The sequence below is a fragment of the Trichechus manatus genome, unplaced genomic scaffold (assembly GCF_000243295.1).
Source record: "Trichechus manatus latirostris isolate Lorelei unplaced genomic scaffold, TriManLat1.0 scaffold00130, whole genome shotgun sequence".
In the NCBI taxonomy this organism is placed as follows: domain Eukaryota; kingdom Metazoa; phylum Chordata; class Mammalia; order Sirenia; family Trichechidae; genus Trichechus; species Trichechus manatus.
In genome coordinates, this window is record NW_004444066.1 from 6,135,284 (window position 1) to 6,160,339 (window position 25,056).

General features: G+C 41.3%; 1 protein-coding gene across 7 annotated transcripts in view; it reads left to right on the top strand.

Annotated features, from left to right (window-relative positions):
• The window catches only part of PPP2R2B (protein phosphatase 2 regulatory subunit Bbeta), a 566,434-nt gene that overhangs the window by 474,313 nt on the left and 67,065 nt on the right, over positions 1-25,056 (top strand). For all 7 annotated transcript variants that reach the window (XM_004384934.2, XM_004384935.2, XM_004384940.2 and 4 more), the window contains one exon: positions 13,186-13,363. In XM_004384934.2, coding sequence (XP_004384991.1) covers positions 13,186-13,363 — 178 coding nt within the window. The remainder of the gene's footprint in view (positions 1-13,185; positions 13,364-25,056) is intronic.

Sequence of the window (25,056 nt, forward strand, 5' to 3'; positions counted from 1 at the left end):
GGTATTTGACAAAGGCCCAAAGTCCATTAATTGGGGAAAAGACAGTCTCTTTAACAAATGGTGCTGGCATAACTAGATATCCATCTGCAAAAAACTGAAACAAGACCCATACCTCACACCATACACAAAAACTAACTCAAAATGGATCAACTACTTTAATATAAAATCGAAAATGATAAAGATCATGGAAGAAAAAATAGGGACAATGCTAGGAGCCCTAATACATGGCATAAACACAATATGAACCATAGGTAACAATGCACAAGCACCAGAAGAGAGACTAGATAAATGGGAGCTCCTAAAAATCAAACACTTATGCTTATCAAAATACTTCACCAAAAGAGTCAAAAGACAGCCTACAGACTGGGAAAAAAATTTTGGCTACGACATACCCGATCAGCGTCTAACGTCTAATATCTACAGGATACTGCAAAACCGCAACAACAAAAAGACAAATAACCCAATTAAAAAATGGGCAAATGATATGAATAGGCATTTTACCAAAAAAGATATTTGGGCGGCTAACAGACACATGAAGAAATGCTCATGATCATTAGCCATTAGAAAAATGCAGATCAAAAGTACAATGAGATATCATCACACCCCAGCAAGGCTGGAATTAATCCAAAAAACACAAAATAATAGATGCTGGAGAGGTTGTGGAGAGACTAGAATACTTATGCACTGTTGTTGGGAATGTAAAATGGTACAACTACTCTGGAAATTGATTTGGTGCTTCCTTAAAAAGCTAGAAATAGAAGTACCATGTGATACAGCTATCCCGCTCCTTGGAATATAACCTAGAGAAATAAGAATCATCACACGAATAAATATATGCACACCCATGTTCATTGCAGCACTGTTCACAATAGCAAAAAGATGGAAACAACCTAGGTGCCCATCACCAGATGAATGGATAAACAAATTATGGTATATCCACACAATGGAATACTACACAAAGATAAAGAACAAGGATGAAGCTGTAAAACATCTTAACATGGAGGAATCTGGAGGGCTATGCGGAGTGAATTTAGTCAGCCACAGAAGGACAAATATTGTATAAGACCCCTATTATAAGAACTCAAGAAAAGGTTTAAACACAGAAGACAACATTCTTCGATGGTTATGAGTGTGGGGAGGGAGGATGAGGGTTATTCACTAACTGGATGGTAGACAAGAATGATCTTAGGTGAAGGGAAGACAACACACAACACAGGGGAAGTCAGCACAACTGGACTAACCCAAAGCTAAGAAGTTTCCTGACTACAATCAAACACTTTGAGGGGCAGAGTAGCAGGGGTAGGGGTCTGGGGACCATGATTTCAGGGGACATCTAGGTCAGTTGGCATAACAAAGCTTATTAAGAAAATGTTTTGCATCCTACTTTGGTGAGTGGCATCTGGGGTCTTAAACCTTGCAACCAGCCGTCTAAGATGCATCAGTTTGCTCTAACCACCTGGAGTAAAGGAGAATGAAGAACACCAAAGATACAAAGAAAGTATTAGCCCAAGAGACAGAAAGGGCCACATAAACCAGAGACTTCATCAGCCTGAGACCAGAAGAACTAGATGGTGCCCGGCTACCACCAATGACTGCCTTGACAGGGAACACAACAGAGAGTCCCGGATGAAGCAGGAGAAAGGTGGAGCACAGAACTCAAATTCTAGTAAGAAGACCAGACTTAATGATCTGAATGAGACAGGAGGAATCCCAGAAAGCATGGCCCCTGGATTCTCTGTCAGCCCAGAACTAAAACAATTTCTGAGGCCAACTCTTCAGACAGGGATTGGACTGGACTGTGGGACATAAAGATACTCATGAGGAGTATGCCTCTTAGCTCTAGTAGATACAAGAAACTAAATGGGCAGCTTCTGTCCAGAGGTGAGATGGGAAGGCAGAGAGGATTAGGAGCTGGTTGAATGGACATGGGGAGTCAGGGGTGGAAAGAAGGAATGTACTTTCACGTATGGGGAGAGCAATTAAGGTCACATAACAATGTATAAATTTTTGTATGGGAGACTAACTTGAAATGTAAACATTTAAACTACAACAATGAACAAAAAAAAAAAGTCTAATAATAGTGATCATAGGGGTTAGAGCCAGACTGCCAGAGTTCGAAGGCAGGTTCACCAATTACTATGACCTTGGGCAAGCTTAATGACCACGCTTTGCTTCAGGATCCATATCTGTAAAATGAGAACACTAGTACCTACCTCATAGCATTGTTGTGAAGATTCAATAATATGATGTGTCTACAGTGTTTAGCACAAAGCTGCTACAAAGCAAGTTCTCCATAAGTGTTTCTATATTATACCTGTTGTCAATGAGTAGATTCTGATTCATAGCGACCCTATAGGACAAAGTAGAACTGCCCTATAGAGTTTCCAAGGAGTGCTTGGTGGATTCGAACTGCCGAACTTTTGATTAGCAGCCATAGCGCTTAACCACTATGCCACCAGAGTTTCCAAACTGCCCCATAGGGTTTCTAAGGAGCAGCTGGTGGATTCAAACTGCAGACCTTTTGGTTAGCAGCTGAGCTCTTAACCACTGCACCACCAGGTTTCTGTATTAGATATTAAATAGCAGGCACTGTGCTCAGTTTTCATAGCAATGCTAATGAGAGAGTTGCTATCTCTAATATTACAGAATCAGGCACTGATGTTGAGAAAGGATATGGGGCTAGTAAAAGGCAGGGCCAGGATTCAAGCCCAAGTCTGCGTGACTCCAAAAATTCTCTTATACTATACCACTTCAAATTTTGTGCTTGTACTCCCTAGAAGAATTTTCAAAAGCCGTATGCCTTCCTGAACATTTTAAGTAGACAACTAAGGGTTTCCATTATGATGTTAAATAATTGCAGAGAATGTGATTTCGGGAGTATTTTAAACATTGAGCACTTTAAAGCCCAGCTGTAAATGTCATACCACTTTTTTAATGCATCCAATGGAATTTAAATACCATTGTGATTTGATGTCTACCAATATCTATTAAAAGAATATGTGTAAAGGTTCTTATTTAAAAGTCAGAAACTTTATATTGTTCCTTTTTTTTTCCTGAAACATGTATTTCCACTCCACTTCCCCAAATAAGTGTTTAAAAACATTTTATTGATCATTTCTGTAACAAAGAGGGGGAGGGGAAGAGAATGAGAGAGAGAGGTTTTTTTTTGGCTGTAAGAGTTATAATTCTCTACTGGATTGAGTCATCTTTATAATTATTAATAGAACACAATTGATCAAAATCACATAAATACACAATTTTGATGAAGGATTAAACATAAAAAGTAAAATTTCACTAGAAATACATATTACAGTGAGCTGGGGGTGGGGACATTTATGAAGCCTTAGTTAAAGATTTTGTCCAATTGTCCCTCCCAGAAGTGTGTACACCTTGGGACAGTGAAGCATAGTAAGATTCGAGATGAGTGACTCTCTGTCTTTCTGTTGTGAAGTGAGAGAAGGGCGATTGTAAAAGGGAGAGAAGGATACCTACGCTGTGGGCATCTTCTGAGGTGATTTGATTTCAGGAAGGAAACTGTATGGAAGTTAGATTTTCACCTTTAAAACTGATCCACAAAGTTCCTGGAAAGTCATTACACACTCCTGGAGGAAATACCCCATTGGAAGACTACTGCTTATTGCTCTGGAATAAGGATATTTACAGAAAGATCTAATGATCTAATGGCCTTGAAAATGAAGGCTGGGGTGCTCTTTAGCTATTGGCTTTATCCCAAACCCACAGTAAATATCACTGGAAAGTCATATTTCTTGAAGGAAGCCCAGTGGAAAGGTAGAGTGGTAAACTGGAAGTGAGGCTGTACCTGACATCTTTACCATCTGGTGCCTCTAGATGGGATAAGATATTCACCTCAGATTCTCCACTGGGCCTCAAACCTGTGGTCGCAGAGTAACAGGGTCAGAGTTTCCTTGCACCAAGGATGAAAGGGGTTCTTCATCTCTCATCTGCTTCTTTTCCAGATCAAACAGCCTTGGTTTCAGCTTTCCCAAAAATGGCTGGTTATGAAAAAGAACAAGTGGTGAAGGGTTGTGTGGTGACTGCCTAGTATATAATCGATGCTCAATAACTGTTCATTGCAGGCTTTATCTGGGGCCAGTATTGGTCAGAACATTCCTTTATGCACTTCCTAACTGGTGAAATAGAACCCACCTAACCCTGTGACCTTAACATGTCATGGTAGTCTAAATATAATGTAATCTACATTATTTGGGGAAGGAGCTGAGGAACATCTGAACATTAACAAGAAGATACGAAGCGAGCATGGATTTAATTTTATAACATTTTGTTAAAGGCCTCCTAACGTAGAGAACGTTGATCATACTTAACCAAGGGTATTCAAATGTTTGTCTGCTCAATTCAATCAAATTTGACCCAGGACTACCAAACAACCAAAAATCTTTACCATCTTTCTACAAATGGACATCTCTCTATATTCCTTCTCTGTGACCCATCTTTTTTCTGTTCTTTATCTCCTATCTGGCCACCCCATCTCTCTTGGAGTCTTGCCTTGAATCTGTCGACTTGCTAGGGTGTTGGAGGTTGCCATGGTAAACACAGCTGCAGTTTTTTTCTCTGTGAAAATTCCACGCATGAAGGCCCCTCGAGTCCTTACTTCTCGCCTCTCCCTGCTGTGTGTTTTCACAGATGTCTTTTAAAGTGGGGGCCTCGGGCGCTTCCTGTTTTCCAGTATTCTACTCAGCTTTCATTGTGTGTCCTGAAGTGGGCATTGTGACCTGCCGACATCCACTTAGGTACTGTGGAAGATTGTGAAGAATCACCAGCATGGTCACCAAATAAGCCAAATGACAGCAGCATTCGTTTTGCTAGTAAATGAGTTCTGGGAAGTGTAATATGATCTGGTATTTCCCAAGAGGAGAGACAGGAAAGATAATAAGAGATAAGGTAGGGAGGAAGACTGGATGAAGGTGGGAAGAGACAAATTCTGTCTTAGTCATCTAGTGCTGCTATAACAGAAATACCACAAGTGAATGGTTTTAACAAAGAGTAGTTTATTCTCTCACAGTCATCTAGTAGGCTAGAAGTCCAAATTTAGGGCGCCAGCTCCAGGAGAAGCGTTTTTCCCTCTTTTTGGCTCTAGGGGAAGGTCCTTCTTATCAATCTTCCCCTGGACTAGCTTCTCCAAGCAGGAACCCCGGGTCCAAAGGACACAATCTGCTCCCGGCGCTGCTTTCTTAGTGGTATGAGGTCCCCAACTCTCTGTTCGCTTCCTTTCCTTTTATCTCTTGTAAGATGAAAGGTGATGCAGGCCACACCGCAGGGAAACTCCCTTTACATTAGATCAGGGATGTGATCTGAGTAAGGGTGTTACATCCCACCCGAATCCTCTCATACCGAGCAGAATTACCATGGCAACAACACATCATCAGTAGGGTAAAACTAACCTGAGTTTTCTTTATCCTCATAATAAAATTGGTGATCCAGCCCTGACTGTCTCCCCAGGATCTTCTACGCCTTCCTTCCTCACTCCACTCCAGCCACAAAGGCTCCTTAGTGTTCCTCCAACAAGCTGGGCCCGCTCTCACCTTGCATATACTGTTTCCACTGCCTGGAATGCTCTTTCCCCCTCCCTTACTTCATTTAGGTCTCTGATCTGTTGTCACCCCTTTCACAGAGGTCTTCCATGACACTCCCCCCAGCAACTAGAGTATCAAACAAAAAAAAACAAACCCATTTCCATGGAGTCGATTCTGATTCATAGTGACGCCCTACAGGACATGGTAGAATTGCCTCATAGGGTTTCCAAAGCTATAAATCTTTATGGAAGCAGACTGCTACATCTCTCTCCCTTGGAGCAGCTGGTGGGTTCGAACTGCCAACCTTTCAGTTCACAGCCGAGCACTTTAACCACTGCGCCACCAGTGCTCCTCCCAAATATAATAATACCCCTCATTCTCTATCCCCTTACCCAACTCAAGTTGTCTTCATGGACATATACACACTAGAGTGTACAGCCACAAAAGCAGGGAGTTTTTTCTGTTCACTGATGTGTTCCCAGCCCCTAGAACATGTCAAATGTAGAGAATTACATAAATATTTCTTGAGTGAATAATTAAATCAAGCCCCCACCCCCCAAAAAAACCACACAGAATCACACACCTGCATCCATATACTTTGCTCCCTCCTCTCTGAGCTTTTGCACATGCCAGACCCTGAGCCTGGGACTCCCACCTCACCCTTTGAGTCGTAGCTCAATCTTCCTCTCCCTTCTGAGGACTCCCTTGACCTCCCCAGGCAGACACAGGTCTCCTTTGGCCAGTACTACCTGGGTAGTGCATACCAGTACCAGTACCAATTACCAGTGAGTAGACTCTTATTCATGGCAACTCCTGTGTGTCAGAGTGGCACTGTGCTCCACAGGGTTTTTAATGGCTGATTTTTTGTAAGGATATCACCATTCTTCCAAGGTGCCTCTAGGTAGTCTCGAACCTCCAGCCTTTGGATTAGCAGCTGAATATGTTAACCATTTGTACCAGCCGAGGACAGGCAGTGCGTACTGACTTCCATTACAGCAGCGATAACCTGCACTGGAAAATCTATTTACTTGTCTCTCTCCCAAGCTTCCGAGTGTGCTTTTCCAGGGCCTGTGACTAAGGGCTTGGACTCCAGAGTCCAGGACTCTAGGCAAGAGTGCTTTGTGTGACTTTGAACAAATTACTTAACCTCTTTGTGACTCAGTTTCCTCATCTGTGTGATAGGGATCATAAGACATACCAAGATACTTCATAGGATTTCTGTGAGAATTATTGACGAATTGCTAAGGTGTTTAAAGCATCCTAAGCAGTCAGGATATTATAACTGAAATGTACTTCAGCTTTATTGCGGGTCAGACCCTTAGGCTGTTCTCTTGGGCCGTGGAACATTATTCAGTTGATACCCTAATGTGATACTACTGGGTGCAGGCAAGGCAGTTGGGCTGGGGTCCTCACCCTGTGGAATCAACCTCAGAAGGATGGGTTAAAACTGAATGAAGCCCAAGGAGGAATATGAAGTTCTGACAGGGGGCCTGAGGGAAGAGTATCGTTGAATTCGGCAGCTCAACCCAGATCCACCTACCCGTTCTTAGGGCCAAGGACTGGCCCCTGTTCTCAAGCACAGCGCAGCGCTGCCCTTGTCTCAGAGTTGGTTTTGGCCTCGTCAGTGACTGCCGAGGTGGCTCAGAAGGAGGGTTTGAACCAAGAGTTAAAGGTCCTGGCGTGATCCTGAATTCTGTCAGGTTCTGGTTCTGTCATTTGGCAAGAAGGGCGCTCTCGTAGTGTCTTATAAGTGGCACAGACAGATGGTGTGGGTGGCAGCAGAAGCCTGGATGGGAGGCAGAAGCCCAGGCTGTGCTGTCAGTCCCTAGCTGGGTGTCGTGGACAAGGCACTTCACTTCTCAGGGTGTCAGTTTCTGATCTGTAAATTTCAGGAACTGCACCAGGTCAGTTGTTTCCAAACTTGTCTTATCCACAGCAATCATTCTTTAAAGAAAATATTATTGAAACTCCAAATATATATAACAGAGAATAATGAAGGGAGTGAGGCCCAGAAGCCATGACCTCCAGCCTCCAACACACATAGATGACAGCCCTGGAGAAGGCTGTACGTGCCCTTCAAAGCCGAACGTGCTATGATCTAATGTCACATCCATACAGCGCAGAGTCTTTCCAAAGTTTTATGTTGAGCCACATGAAATTATTGGTATTTGATGGTTTCTTGACTTGTGGAAATGGCAGTTTCATTGGTGGTTGCTAGGGACTAGGGAGAGAAGAGGGAATTAAGAGTAACTGCTTAATGGGTAGGGTTATTTTGGGGTGACAAGAATGTTTTGAAACTAGATAGAGGTGGTGGTTGCACAACATTGTGAATGTACTAAATGTCACTGAATTGTTCGCCTTAGAACAGTTCATTTTATGTAAATTTCGCCTTAAATTTTTTAAAACGTTTAAAAAAATGGCAGTTTCCTGTTTCAACTTAATGGTTTTGTTTGCAAGAGTGGTTAAGGGTGCTTACTTTGGAACCAAACTGCCGGGGTTCAGATCCCAGCTCCTCAACTTACTTGCCAAGTGACATTGGACAAGATGTTTTACCTCCCTGCACGTCCCTCTAAAAGGGGGCACACAGAAAATTCCACCCATAGGTTGGCTCCTGAGAGGGCTAAATGGGAGGCGGGATGAGGTGCTTATAACACAGTGATGGGCACACAGCCCAGGAGACCCTCCATGAATGTCAGCCAGTGTGTATAAGATCTTACAGAGAAAGCCTTGACGATTGCCTATGGGCCTAACTAGGGGAACGGTATCTGTCTGACTCATCTCCCTGCCTGGCCCTGGAAGAAGTATTTGGCCAGACCAGGTGGAAAACACGGTCCTAACATGGCATCCTAATTGGTCCATCCTTTCCTGCTTGATCTGCCAAGCCTTCTTTCTTCTTGTGAAGGGAGTCACTGGGCCTCGGACAAACCTTTACCTGGGCACGAGAACGATGTTGAAATAACCACAAGCAGCATTCAGCCCCCTGCCTTATCTGGGCAAAGCATTAGAGGCCCCATCCCTAGATACCTATGCAGAGCCCTTCCGCATTAAATGGTATATCATGGAATATGTCAGCCTGAATTAGCAGGCAGGCCCTTCACATTACGCCGATGCTCTGGGCTGGCAGTTCCTGCTTGTAATGCCACTTGATCCCGGCTGTCATGCTCCCTTCCCTGTTGTTACAGCCACGGGAAACCTCTGCACACAATGCACAGTACTGTAATGAAGGAGGCCCAGGCAAGAGTTTAGGAGGAGCCACAGGAAGTCCTCACAGATTCCTTGCTTTAGAACCATTATCTATATGGCCGGCAGGGTTGGGGGGCACTTAGAGCTCTCGTATCTCTGAGGGGCAGAGGAAAGAGCACTCCAAGCTCCAGATGTGGATTTCTTTTGTAGTAAACTATAAAAGCATGACAAATTGTTTCTGGAAGCACAGAGTGGAGATGCATTGATGTTTTATTCAATTACCAGGAGCACCCACAACACCCAATTTAGGTTTCTAGAGGCAGCGTAAACTATAATACTACTATGATTACCACTACCGTTATTACTATCAATAATACTATATATGTCATCAATTCTCCTAGAAATTTACTCATGTCAGTTTCAGAGCGTTTAGCATTTTTTACCCCGTATATTTGAGTATGACGTGGAACACTGGAAAGAGCACTAGCTTTGCAGTCAGGTAGACCCTAGGATCAAATCCTGGCTACGCCACCTAACCCTGGGCCAGTGACTTAGCTTCTCTGAGTCTGAGTTTTCTCTTTGTAATAGTGCTTTGTCCTATTACGTATTTTACAGAGTTGTTGAAAGAATTACCTTCCCTTGTGTAATGTATGAAGAATGCTTGACACAGAATAAATGTCCAATAAATATTTGAGGGTAGAGTTCCTGAAGGAAACTCACTTTATTCCCCATTATAAAGCCTTAACTGAGGCACACTGTTAATTGGTGTTCAATAGTGAATCACCTTCCTTTTCAAAGTTGTGCTTCATCAGTCCTCTAATTTGTTCTTCACTCTGCGTTTTGAATGATCTTATCAAAACCCAAACCTGATCATATCACAGTTGTTTCAGATCCTTTGATTGCTTTCCACGTCTCTTAAAGTAATGGAAAAACTCTTTCCCGGATTTGCCTCCGGCTTACCCCATCAGCCTCATCTCACACCATGATTTTCATCACTCTGTCTGTTTCAACTATACTGACCTATCAGTCCCTCATTCTTGCTTGCTCATCCCCACCACAGGACATTTGCACATGCTATCCTCTCTGCTTAGAACATTCTTCCCTCCCCTCCTGGCCTGGTTAAACCCCTACGCATCCTTCACATCTCAACTCATTCATACTTCCTCAGAAATGTCTTTGCAGACCTTCCCAACCAGGTTAAATCCTTCTCAGCACTATATCTTCTCTCTTTTTTTTTTTAATTCCAGTCGTGCTGAGGACAGTTCAGACCTGCAGCATAGCTCCATGCAGATGCACAGACATTGTTAACACAACAAATGAGATCTCCACTTCCATTCTGAGCCTCTGTATGAGGAGAGTAGGCTTGTACACACACAAAGCCAGCAGCTGTGTTTTCCAAGTGGACTGAGAACAAACTGGGAATGGGGAAACAAAATTAAGCCATTCTCCTTGGCCCATGTTTATTAAAAATATACTTATTTCAGTTGTCCCGAATGTATATTTCAGAGATTAAAAGCCCCCCAAACTGTCCAGTAGAGAAGCATTAGACAGAGGTTAAAGAGGATGAAAATTGTTTTAAAGCTGTCAATGTCAAGTTCAAGGTCAGTTGTCCTGGACTCAATCTCTCTCTCTCTCTCTCTTTCATGCTTACGTTGTATTAATGAGATTATTTAATTCATGTATCTCTTCCACATCTAAACCAGCTATATGAGGGCAGGACTCATGTCTGATTTTGCTCACCATTGAGCCCCCAGGATCTTGCTCAATAAATGTTGACTGGAAGGGTAGATGGGTAAATCACTTTAACAAACTCCCACAACCACCCTTCAGATAATTAGAGCACAGCGGCTATTGTCACTGTTTTTCAGATAGTAATAACCAGAGCCCAGAGGGGCATGTTATTTGCCCATGATCACACAGCCTGTCCGTTAGTGGTGAATCTGTGGTCAGAACCCAGGTTCCTGCCCTTCCAGGTCTTATGTTATAGAACCATTATCCATCACTGGTGGGGGTAGGAGAGATTGGGAGGGGCTGAGAAGGGACTCACAGAGGTTTTCCCTTTCTTCTCCGGTATTCAGAGAAACCCTGACTCTTTCTACATCTACATCTCAAGACACATCTGGTGTTCAGGATATCCAGCAGCACATCAGTATAGAACTCTGATTCCGATTCCTCTGAATCAGTCATAATTCTAAAACCCCATTAAAGGTGAGCTAAACTCCCCCAAGACTGAGTTGGGAGAATTCTGCCTTGTAAAAGGTTATATTGTTGAGGTAGCTTCACTTCACAAAATTTAACCTTTGTTTTCACTTTCTTTTCCTCACTCCCTGGGTTGAAGTCAGTCTTGAAGTCTTAATCTAGCACCTCGTATCAAATTAGTCAAGGCTCAGTTGCAAGAGGTGATTTCCTTGAAAAGAAAATAGTTTTAGGTCCTTTTCTTTTCCAGTTTCTATTAAAGGACCACACCTGCAATTCTTTTTTAAGTCTGTGCCCTCTCCAGGGACTCACTTGCTTAAGAGCCAGTTCACACAAGTGTAGTCAGAAGTACCTTTGAATTCAAAGAGAGAGTAAAAAGAGTGATGGGTCTTTGTTCATTTTGCCAGCTAGAACTTCTTGTGTGGAAGACTCTTTAATATGGCTGATTCTCTGATCTGTAGGGAAGAAAACATTTACTCACATCTTTATAAATCATGTGCCTAAGAACATATATTTATACTTGTTTTTTATGCATTTCTCATTATAAAGCATGTAAGGCATAACAACTAGAATTACCAAAAATACCTTAAAAACTCATCCTTATATTTGAAATTACCTTTGCTGCAGATCTGTTCTTCTATGTACAGGTTCAAGTTACTGTCTAGTGTCCTTTTCTTTCCATCTGAAGGTCTCCCTTTAGCATTTCTTGTAGGGCAAGTCTAGTCGTAATAAACTCCCTCAGCTTTCGTTTACTTGGGAATGTCTTAATTTTGTCCTCACTTTTAAAGGATGGTTTCATTGGGTGTAGAATTCTTGATTGACAGTTCTTTCCTTTCACCGCTTTAAATATGTCATTCCACTGCCTTCTGGCCTCCGGAGTTTCTGAGGAGAAATCAGCACTTATTCTTGTTAAGAATCCTTTGTATGGGACATCTTGCTTCTCACTTCTTTCAGGATTCTCTCATTATCTTTGGTTTTCAAGAGACTGGTTATGATGTGTCTCGGCATTATCTCTTTGGCTTTATCCTACCTGGAGTTCATTGAGCCTATTGAATTTGTAGATGTATGTTTTTCATCAAATCTGGAAAATTTTCTGCTGTTATTTCTTCAAATATTCTTCTTTTTTTAACATTTTATTGTGATTTGGGTGAAATTCTACAGAACAAATTAATTTCCCCTTCAACAATTTACACACATTTTGTTTTGGGACATTAGTTGCAATTCTCTCAATGTGACAGCACTCTACCCATTTCTCCCTGAGTTCCCCGTTTCCATTCTCCCATCTTTCCTGCCCCTTCCTGCCTTCTGAACTTTGTTTTTGGGCAAGTGCTGCCCTTTTGGCCTGGTATGGTTGAATGTTCTGAGGAGCGTGTACCTCATGGGTGTTATTGTTCACCTTATAGGCCTGTCTATTGTTTGGCTGAAAGGTGATCTCTGAGAGTGGGTTCAGTTCCAAGTTTAAAGGGTATCTAAGGGCCATGGTCTCAGGGGTTCCATCATCCTCTATCAGACCAGTAAGTCTGGTCTTTTTTATGAATTTGACTTTTGTTCTACATTTTTCTCCCATCCTGTCCAGGACCTTCTACTGTGATCCCAATCAGAGCAGTTGGTATTGGTAGCCAGGCACCATCTAGTTCTTCAGGCCTCAGGCTATTGGGGGCTGTGGTTTGTGTGGTCCATTAGTCCTTTGGACTAATTGTTTCTTTGAGACTTTGATTTTCTTCACACTTCTTTGCTCTGGATGGAGAGAGACCAATCAATAGTTATTCTTCAAATATTCTTTCTATCCCTTTCTTTCTTCTCATTCTGGGTTTTCTTGGTGGAATTCTACAATTCTTTTAGCTTTACTCAGTTTTCCTTATACTACAATGTCCTTTTTGAAGTAGATTTAGTGTTTAAAAAATAATTTTTAAAAAACCTGCATCAATGACCCTAAGAAGCAAATGACTCCAAGTGGACTCCGAGTTCCCCTGAGATGAGACCGCTGGAGAAGACTGAAAGGACAAAAAAAAAAAAAAAACTTAGAAGTCATAAAGAATGAAGTTTCCCAATATCTTTTGAAAAAAGAGTAAAACTGGAGGGAATAGGAAGAACATGTGATTTGTTGTCAGTCTCCTAAAGAACTTAGAGCTTCTTTAATGTGGCTATGACTTTGTGTGTGATAATAAAGTATATAAATATGTACACTCAATGGGATTGCTTTTCCTAGAGAAAAGCTTTGATTCTAAAGTGATTTGTTTCTCTTCTATCCCAGGTGCCTGTCCTGAGACCCATGGACCTAATGGTGGAGGCCACCCCACGAAGAGTATTTGCCAACGCGCACACATATCACATCAACTCCATATCAGTCAACAGCGACTATGAAACCTACATGTCAGCTGATGACCTGAGGATTAACCTATGGAACTTTGAAATAACGAATCAAAGTTTTAGTATCCTTTACTTGGGGCCAGTAATCAAACAGGACATTCAATCCTGAGAATATTGAGGTATGAGCTGGCTTTGGAAAAAACTGGGATAGAAAGAAGCAACCACAACTACAACAATTAGCATTTATGAGAAACTTTTCCGTTTTAAATTATGTTGATACTCTTTTATCCTAACAATAAAATAAGAAAAATATAGAGGTACTCACAAATGGTGGGTCAGGACTAGCTTTGGATTCAAACTCTGAATCAATTCCTTCATGGAATTCTGCACCATAAATTAAAATTAGATGTGACTTTATCAACTAAGATAAGACCCTAGAGTTCAGTTAGGATTTCTTCCTCTTGTTAAAGGATTCATAAATGGTCTATATGGACAGCATGGACTATTGGTATATGTGAGATTATTTCCATTGCATCATAATGGTTAAAATAACAGTGGCTGCCATTTATTGAGCTCCAAGCACCTCACTAGGAATTTCACATACGGTATCTCATTTTTGCCCTTTATTGAAGTAATACAGAAAAGTGCACATATCATTTGTACCGCTTGATGAATTTTCACAGACTGAACAAAACCTGTGTAGCCAGCATTCCAGATCAAGAACCAGAACTTTACTAGCAATCCTCAAGCACCCATCATAACTCCTTCCAGTATCTACCCACCAAGGGTGTATTTGCTATAACAACCCCGTAACGTACGTATTATCTCCTCTAACTAAAATTTAGAGAAGTCAAGAAAATTACTGAGTGTCTAAACCAGTATTATCTTGCTCTCTATTTAATAATAAGAAGCCACCATTTATTGAGCATCTGTCATATCTTTGATGCCACCACAAACCTGACCCCTCACTAGTTTTCTCAGTCTCATGTAGTGGTTTCACCAGCCAGCCAGTTGAGCAGCTGACCTAGGAGTCAGTATTGATTCTTCTCTTTCACTCACCAGCCTCCGCCATCTCCAAACCACTCTATCCAGGAGCCCTGCCAATGTTTCCTCCAATATACATCTTAGATCAACTTATTTCTCTCCATTGCTTCCAACACAACACTAGTATAAACTACTGTTGTCTCTCACATGGATGACTGCAAAATCTGTCTGGTCTCCATTTTTTCTTGCTCTTCTACACAACACATGTCTCACCTAACAATCATAGTGGATCCTCCAACATGTAATTCAGATATTGTTCCCCCTCTGCTTTTAAAACTCTCTAATAGCTTCCCATTAAACTTAGAATAAAATCCAAGCTCCTTACCTTGTACTGTAAGACCCCACACAGTCTTTGCTCTCCCTTCCTCTTTGATATCTTCTCATACCACTCTCCCCTAATTCACTCTGCTTCAACCAATTGGCCACCTTTTTGTTCCTGGATAAACCTTGTTCTCATTTACATTCTTTGCATTTGCTGTTTCTTCGTTCTGGAATACTCAGCCCTGAGGGATTATATGGCGAAATACATGTTATCACTCAGGCCTCAATCTGATGTCACCTCCTCAGAGACACTTTCTCCCATTAATTCCCAAGCAGCCCCAAATAACTCCCTGTCTCTATTATCTTCGTAGTACTTATCCATATTTTTTTTATTTGTGTATTTTTGGTTTCTCCATATTAGAATGTAAATTCCTTCAGAGCAGGGACTTTGTATGATCCATTGCTGTATTCAAGTGCTTAGAACATTCTGACATAGTGAGTAAGTACCATTTTGATTGGGCATGTCAAGTTCGATGTACCAATAGGTCATCTAAGTAGAGATATCCAGGAGACATTTGATCATAAATCATATTAGTTTTGGTAAAGTTCTGAATACTTAGTATAAAATATACCCCATAATGGCTCAAACATGTAAAAGATTATTTCACCTATAAAATCCAATATTGATGATCTCATCAGCACATGGCCTCCTCCAGTCAGTAATTCAGAGACTTAAGGTTTTTCCATCCTGTGTCTCTCCAATGCCACCATGATTGTCTGTAGAAGGAAAAGATCATGGAGGATCACACACTGGAGATTCCTATGGGCCAGGCGTTAATGCAGTGTTCATTCCATTGGCTAAAACTCAGTCACATGGCTACCTCTAACTACAAGGCACACTGGGAACTGTAGTCTAGCTGTGTGCCCAAGAAAAATAAAGACCTGGTCTGGGTACACAGCTCGCTAGTCTCCACCACAGAGAGTGCTCTGTAGTTCCCAAGGCTTTTCGAGGAAGGCAGCTTTAAGCAAGTAGTGGCAGTTATGAGGTATGTTTGGAAACACGGAGAACTGACCATCAGGACCATGAGTGGCATCTTTTGTTGATCACAGAGCAGACTCGACATACTGTCTGAGCCTGGGAGAACCTGCCTACAGATTTTGTCAGGCAGTGAGCTACTAATGGAATGAGTGTGGGTGGTGGTTCCCTCTCTCCCTTTGCGTCTATTCCAATAGCCAGAAGTCTGCTCAGGCTCAGCTGGCTGTCACTCTGAGCCTCTGCTTTCCCCGGTCTAGGTGACATGTTTTCTCAATTTTGCCTCTAGGCCTTCAAGGGGGAGGGACGTTTCTTTAGGCATTTTGGGAGACAGATGCCTTGGGGAGAATGCAAAGGGGAAATATTAATAGCACAATTTAGGTTATATTCTGCAGATGTGTGACAGCCTGCCAGATGCTGGCATACAAATGAGACCCTGCCATTCACCCTTAAAGCAGCCATATGTAAAATAATCATTGTCATCATGAATATGATGATAACTCTTATCTATATAGTCCTTTTCAACCAGACTGCCCTAAGCACTGAGTTGAGTGTACAAACTGGGACCCTTTTGCCTATTATCACTGAAGTACAGCCACCTCTGGGGTAGGAAGCGACCGTCTTTCAAAACAGCCTTGGAAAAACACCACCCACCAAGCAGATCTTAAATCGTATGTTATTTAGCACCAATAATGCCTCTTACTGCTAAGGAGTCAGAAGAAACATGGTTCGTGACAGAATAATGCAGGGTTTTCCAAAACATGGTATGAGTACCACTGATGGTAGGCAAGGTGATTCTAAGTAGGTGGACTTTTTTTTTTGTTTTCATAATTATGTATTTATAATAATGTATGTTAGAAAATACAACTAGCATATTGATCCTATGATTTCACAAATATTGAAAAATGTGTTTAAATTACAAAGTGCATATATGTAAAGAAAAGTACTAAGTAAATAATAATAGTAAGACAAGTGGTATGGAGATGGAGTAAAAAGAAAAGAGTCATGATTTCCAGTGACTGGCATTTGGTGTGCCATTGGCATTATGGTTGAGAACTCAGACTTTAGAGTCAGACAGTCCAAGAGTTGGTGCCCAGCTCTACCATCTTCTGGCTGTGTAAGCTTGAACATGTTTCTTAACTTCCTCAGGCCTCCATTTCATCATCTGCAAAGAGGAGCTCCATCAAAGAGAATTGTGAGAATTTAAAAAAAAAGATTATATATATACGTATATGTGTATGTACACATGTACACATGTACAGATACATGCTTAGTATAGTACGCTGCTAAATAAACAGAAACCAATATAATAATCATCATTAATATTCAAAGGACAAAGAAACTAGATTGTTTGATGTCAGATTTATGGATTCTATTCTAATGAGTCTATTTTCTGGGTCATCTTCTCAATTCCAGACTCTTTCTTTGGCTTTGCAGTTGGGTGCTTTTTGCAAGATGTTGCTCATTTATACCCTACTACCAAATATTTACAGGATCTTGAAGGTCCAGGGCTTTGTGTTTAGCCCCGGATCAGAACAAGGCATTTTTAGCCTCATGGCACCTAGTCTTGAATCCTCCCCCTTCCATCCATAGCCAGAATGTTCCTGTCTGTAAAAAAGATTCTGGCTTAACGTGGCCAAACTTTGGCCTTAGTGGATTAACTGTATCAGGACTGTAATATTCCATTTCTAGATCAGTGATTTGCTGGGGCAAAAGGCAACCCTGACTTTTCAAAACAGGAAAAGTTGCTATAAAAAGATGTTTCTCCTTTATGAAAACAACGGTATACCTAAGACGACCCTTTGAACTCTCTTCTCAGGACTAAGAATCCTAACTTCTCACTTGTCCAGCGTAAGATCTATTAACTAGACCCATATCATCCAAAAATAAAGCTATATCCCTCAACAACTGTTTATTGAGCACCTGGCATGTACCAGGCACTGCACTTAGTCCCAGGGATACAAAAGTTAAAAGAAACAAATTTTCCTCTTTCAGAATGACATTCATTAAATAATAACACTAATACATGTATGGAGCCCTGCTGGCACAGTGGTTGAGCCTTTGGCTGCTAACCAAAAGGTTGGCAGTTCGAATCCACCAGCTGCTCCTTGGAAACCCATGGGGCAATTCTCCTGTGTCCTATAGGGTTGTTATGAGTCAGAATAGAACTCGACAGCAATGGGTTTGGTTTTTTTTTTAATGCGTGTATAACTACAAACTGAGATAAGTTCTGTGAATAAAAGGAATATGGTTCTGTGAATACATTTTTTAGAAACCTGTCAGACTAGAGAGTAAAAGAAGGCTTCCTTGAGGAAGTGGTCATTGAGTTGAGATGTGAAAAACGAAGAATATGACCTAACGTGGCAAAGAGATGTAGAGAGATTGGTCAGGTATGTACAAAGGTCCTGTGGCAAGAGGGAGCATGACATGTTGGAAGAACTCTAAGTATTCTAACTGGAGCCCAGAAAGTGAAGTGGACATGGTGGTATAGAGATAAATGTGGAAAGGTAAGCAGAGGCCACACTTTGCAGAAGTCTAGTTTCTGGGCACAAGATAGAAGGTTTCCCTGAGAGATGCCAACTGGTTTCCAAGAGTACTTCACCTTTAACATTGGTCTTAACATCCCTGAGCATTAGCTTAATTTGTCAACTGAGCTGATGCTCTTTTGAAGTTGATTCCCTGATCAGGGGACCATATAGCTCTGCCTCTTGGCTTCCAGCTTCTGTCACTCTTCAGTACCACGGACAGCAGTTGTCCATGGACTAAACAATGAGATTCGGCCAGGCAGGTTTTGGGGAAATGTCCGGGACCTACTACAAGTCTTCCTCTCTTGTTGCTGCAGGACGTTTCATTCTGCCAGGGACTCAATTGCACTTATCAGCTTCATATAGGCATTTAGTATAAAAGGAGAGCATCTCTTCTAATGATACATCCAGAATACTGGCCTGTGTATATCAGGGCAGGCCCCTCCTTTCCATATTGAAAGCAGCCTTGGTGGGCATCCCCAAGCTTGGTGTCCAGCTAGTGTGGATGCTGATCCTCTGCATCTGAGGCCAGTCCTATAGCTTTATGAGCAGGCATCCAGAGACGGGGGTTTCATCAAGCCCTTTGAGCCTTATATTGTCAAGGAAGATGGCGAGAATTCAACTCTTCAGACTTATCTTGGGGCTTCTTGAGCTTCCTCAGAGCAGTGTAGCTTAGTAATTGGGAATGCAGACTCTGGAGTCAAATTCATGGGATTTGAACCCAACTTCATCTCTTAAAATCTGGGTGACCTTGACCAGTTACTAAACCTCTCAATTTCCTCAGCTGTAAAATGTAATACTACCTAATAAAGTTATTGTGAGGATTAAAATAAGGTAATAATGTAAGGTATTTAGAAGAGTGCCTGGCATAGAGAGCAGGTCCAAGAAATGGTAACTATTATTATTTGGGAAGGGCACAATGGTTAAGCATTCCGCTGCTAACCGAAAAGCCAGTGGTTTGAACCTACCAGCCACTCCTCAGGAGAAAAATGTGGCAGTCTGTTTCCATAAAGATTACAGCCTTGGAAACCCTATGGGGCAGTTCTTCTCTGTCCTATGGGGTCACCATGAGTCAGAATTCGACTGAATGGCAGTAGGTTTGGTTTTTTCATTTATTATTATTTGGAGCATTTCCTAGCCCCCTTTTCTTCTTACCTTGTTCCTTGGATCCTCTTCTCTCCTAAGAAAACCACAGGCTAAATGATTCACACTGTACAGGACTGGCATATTGGCTTATTGACCTACTGTCAGTTTTCTCTGTTAACAAAAAATGTTAAGACTGCTAAATCACAAGAATGAATTAAATTAAAATCCTTAAACATTTACTGAGCACTTACTATGTGAACTGGAGATGGAAAAATGAATAAAACGCCATCCCTGATATCATGGCCTTTGAAATCTGGAGGTTGGGTATATCAGTTAGGGTTGAAGCAGACAAGCAGAACCAGTGTGTGTGTGTGAAAGAGAGTGTATGTCTATGTGTGTATGAGAAAGAATGTATGAGAGAGAGAGTGTGTGTGTGTATGTACATAGATTTATTACAAGGAATTAATTGGCTTATGTGATTGTGATGGCTGGCTAAGCAAGCCCTAAACCTTTCAGGCAGGCAGTCAGAAAGGGAAGAGTATGAGCAGGCTGGACCCCTATGGGCATGGGCTGAAGTTTGTTGTCCACAGGTGGCAGGCAGGACGGAAGATCTCAGGGGAAAGCAGAGCAGTTGCAGACCCAGAGGCCGTTTGGAGTCTCTACCTCAAGGAGAGCCTAGGCCTCTTTTAAAGGCCTTCCAACTGTGTAAATCAGGCTCACCCAGGATAATCTTCCTTTTGATTAACTTAAAATCAACAGATTAGGGACTTTAGTCATCTGCAGACTCTCTTCACTGCAGCACTTAGATTAGCATTTGATTGAATAGCTGGGTGAAGGTCTGCTGCAAAATCTCTGCTTCCTCCTTCCATCCTCCAACTGTCCCAAGAGACTGTCCCTTGTAGCCCACATACTAGAAAGGGAATTCTAAGGATTGTCACTCAGCCTAACCAGGTTGATACATCACAAGGCCATCAAAGTGAGTTTAGGGACAGAGGGAGACACACATGTGACCACAGTAGAGGGGATGAGACTAACAATTTTTGAGCCTGTATTAAGTGCCAGATACGTTACAAGCATCATCTGTAGTTTTCTTACTTTTTTTTTTTAGATAATAGGTTCAAAGGTATTTGAGATTATGAAAATAGTCATAGGATTGGAATTAAAATCTAGGCCCCTCTTACTGTAAGCCGCAGTAAAATCTACTATATCACACTATGTCAAGTTACAAAAATAACTGTAATAATATGAATTGTTTTCATAGAGGTGTGGTCAAGGTACTGTGGATGCACAGGACAAGAAGGATCATGAAAGAAAAGCTGGACTGCTTCGTAGAGAAAGTAACATCTTAGTTGGCCTTTGAAGGATGTATTGGGGATTTTCCAATGGTGGAAATGGTGGAAAGAAAGGGTTTGTGGTTATGGGGTTTTCAAGTGGTCCCCAATCATAAAGACCATCTCAGCCCTAAGTCTTTTGTAGCTCAATGCATACTTAAACAGGAACTAATATGGCATCATGTATCTCTGTCAGTCTCCTCATTGTGAGTCTAGCAATTGGCAAACATTCAATGAGTGTTTGCACATTGGATTTTTTTTAAGCTCTTAAGAGAAAGATATCCTTTGGAATTCTGTTTGGAGATCTCCAGTGCCTTATTTTCAAGCAGTGTTTTTCCTTCCAGCTAACAATATCTGGATGCTTTGTAATCTTTGCTTAACAGCCAAAGATTAAATTCATACCTTGTAAAGGAAAAAGGACTTCAAAGAAAATTTCTCTGAAAAGGGTTCCAACTCTAATACGCTCAGTTTTCAAGGCCAAGATGTGGCTATTTTCCATGTTCGGTATTGGCAGACTTCAATGTCTGCCAGTTAAAATTATGAAAAGCCTCAGATGCTTTTGAATGTGAGTGCCTTACCCAGGTAAACTTAGATTCCACTCTCTAGCTTGGTCAATCTTTATAACACTCAGCCCTGCAGAGAGGCAACCTGCTTGTCTCTCTTTTCCTTGGTTGGCTTGGGCAGGACTTAGAGAAATAAAAGCCTTGTCAGTATCAGCAAAATGAGCAGTGACAGAGGCATACAGGGACAGTCACCTTCAAAAGCTCACAAAGCTGATGCATATAAACAATATCCTTGGAGGAATATATGCTGCTTCCTTCAGAAGTTGAGATTATTCAACAAAATCATTTAGTAAGTAATATTTTCTCCATTATCTTATTAGCTAATCAAATTCTCAGAGACTGACAAAGTAAATAGTATTATACCCATTTAAAGGTGAAGAAGTTGAAACTCAGAGAGATAAAATTACTTTTCCAAGTGCTCTTAGCAAAATGGAGATGGAACCTAAACTGAATCCAAATCTCCTAGCCCCGTTTTGTTTTCCATTTTCTCAAAATAGTTACTTGAACTTCACCTGTAGAGATAAGGCTCTTATCTCTCAACTCACTTGTGGATAATTTTTAAGCCAGGAAAACCACTTTTTAGAAAAAAAGTGTTTATTATTTTCTTTGTTTAATAACAAAGAAACATTTATATTCATTGTAGAGATTTTGGGGAAAAAAACGACCAATCTTACCACCTAATTTTGGTTATATGCAGTAGAGTTGCATGACAAGTTTAACTTAATGTTAGATAATTCAACCATATGGACTAAGGAAAAAAGAAAAGACCAACAACAAGAAAACAAATGTAGAACTCTTGGTTTACCCAGGAACCTTCCTTCTATTCAATCTATGACAACACCCCCTGCCCACACACATAAGTACACTCTCTCATGCCCTGCTTTATTTTTCCAGTTAACACTTATCGTTATCCAATATACTATATATTTTACTAGTTTATCTTGTTTACTGACCATGTCCCCTACTAGAATATAGGTTCCATGAGATCAGGGGTTTTTTTTTCTTTTTTTTTTGGTTTTGGTTTTGTTTTGTTTTGTTTTTTTGTCTGCTTTGGCCACTACTGTATCCCCTGCCTCCCAAAAATACTGGCAGATTGTAGATTCTAGAAGGAATAAATGAATGAATGAACCCAAACTAAAGTTACTAAAGGGATATTCCATGGTGATTTTAGAATCAAATCCCGCTACAAGATACAACTACGTTTCCTTCCTGTCTAGTCACCGTCTCTCCCTCCCTCTGTGTTTTGCTCTCCCTATCCTCTCTGTCCTCTCCTCTCTGTCTCTTTCTGTTAGTGTGTGTATGTGATTTTTTTTAATATGGCTACAGGCAGACTGTACGTACATTTCTCACCTAAAATAATATGTATAATAAGTATAGACAATATCTTAAATCTCACCTAAAATAATATATATAATAATATATACATATTAATACATATAATTTTATAATATGTATAAAATAACATACAGTAAAACCTGTGAAAGTGGAACCTGTGTAAGGTGGAAACCTGTCAGAGAAGGAAAACTCAAATATTTTCCAGTAATAGAGAGCGATAGAGAAATGGTAAGTCTGCACCCTTTCAAAGGCGGAAAACTTGCAAGACCTGGAAAAACAAAGCTGTCTTGACAAGTTCCGGCTCACGGGTTTCACTGTATATGTAATAAGTATAGAAAATATCTTAAATCTTTTCCTATTCTAAAATACAACTTCATTAAAAAAAAAAAATGGAGAAATAGAAAAAAAAAATTCATAGACCCACTAGCCAGATAAAACTGTCATTAACGTTTTTGTGTCTTGCCTTTTAGCTCATTATTTTCAGCGTATATATTTTAAATAATGGTATAATCATGTTATAGACAGAATTTTTCATACTGTGTTTTTCACAGGCTTCAGAGCTGTAATTTCACTCCATAATTTAATGAGCTAGATTACAATTTACTTAATCAATTTACTATTAGTGTACATTTAGGTTATTGTCAATCTTCTCCTTTTTGAAATGATGTTATATTAGACATTTTTGCATAGAAGGCTTTTTTCAAATTTGAGATTAAGAAAATGACTTTTATATGGCTCTCGTGCTACCTCTTACCATCCTGCCATAATCCTCTCCATTCCCTCAGCCCACTGCTGATAAAATTTATAGCACTGGCTTCTTATTTGTTTGAAGCGGATCCCTTAAGGGGTGACCTCCCAGTGTCTTCAATTATTATTTTAAATGATGCCTTAGGCCACTGCTTGGCACAGCGGTGCCCTCACCTTCTCTCTGTCTTCCACACATGGAGCTCAGCTGCCAAGCTGGCGGTGCCCCCCTCATGTCCTCAGAGCTGCCTCCAGAGTCCCAGCAGAGAACCGGATTAACCCCTTTTGTTAGCAGAGGTAATTTGCCTGGGTTCAGCATTAATAAGGGATGCCGTAAGCAGTTGGGGTCAGAAGGAACAGATCTGTCAAGCCCCAGGGTTAATTTAATAGCAATCTGTTGGCTGTCTGCACTGGATATGAGCTACGGATTAAATGCTATGTTTTGCTTTTACCATTTAGTTCTTTGGGACAACAGGGAAATAATTGGAATAGAGAGCTCTAAAGGACAGGGAAGAGAAAATTGACTGTCACAATGCATCATCCCATGTTCAAGATAATGCAGGGAACCATGCATTGCTCATCTCCTTTCTCCTTCCCACCCAACATGAAGGGCAAAACCACATCTACCGGAGGCATCTGTCTCCCTGTAGAACAGCATAAGGGAAAAGGCCTGGGTTTCTCAATGATGCCGACGTGAAATGTCATCTCACATCATCCCCATAAGCCATCGCGTTTTTGACAACCAGACTCCTTCTCCTGAATGTTTTTGGAACTAAGCAGATCTTCCATAAGGTAATAATCCAAGAAATCCTTTGCCAGGTTTCTGTCCCAACTTCTGGCTCAAGAAATCCATCAGATCATACAACACAAAAATCCTGGGTCAGTTGCCATGTCCAAAATTCTGGTTCAGAAAAATGTAGTCACCAAAGTAATAGGTGAATTAAGTGAGCACTGTCCCACATCAGAAGAGATGGAGCTGCGCTCTCTGATAAGCCAGGAATAGTGCAGTCCCTGGGTGCTGCGGACGGTTAACGCACAGCTAAAGCAGGGGCTGCTGACCGAAAGATTGGAAATTCAAGTCCACCCAGAGATTCCTTGGGAAAAAAGTCCTCGCAATCTACTTAAGAAAAAATCAGCCATTGAACATCCTGTGGAGCACAGTTCTACTCTGACCTTCATGGCGTTGTCATGAGTCAGAATCAACTCCGCGGCAACTTACCTACTACTGGTAGTGTCAAGAGAGCCAGAGTTACCTCATACAGAAAGGCTGGCTGTTTGTGTAAGGGCCGTTCCTGAGGGGAGACAGAGTGGCATAAAGAATACAAGGTCCAGAGTCAGACAAACGGGTTCAAATCCTAGCTTGGCCCCTTACTAGTCATATGACCTCAAATAATTTACCTCACTCACTGCCTTGATTTCCTTAGCTGTAAAAGGGGGATGTTAATAGTTCCAACCTCATAAGGCTGAGATGAGGGTTAAATGTAATAATACATGTAAAGTACTTAGCACAGGACATGTTGGGAACTTGATAATCATTATCTACTGGTCATTGTTATCCTTCTCTTCATCCTTATCCTCAAAAAGTTATTAAAAACAGGATTAGAGTTATGGTTTATCCCTGAACCCCACTGAATCAGACCAAACAAGCACTCTATTCAAAGAGACTCAGCCCTGGAGAGGGAGAGATGGCAATGGCTTCGGATGAGTGGTGATGGGGAGGCTTAGAGGTCTGGGATGGATGGATGGATGGATGGATGGATGGATGGATGGATGGATGGATGGATGGATGGAAGGAAGGAAGGAAAGATCCAGAAGCAGCAATCCTAAGTAGGTTTAGTGGGCACATCTCCACGATGGTGTTCTTGATGGTGGGGGATATTCTTGATTTCATAG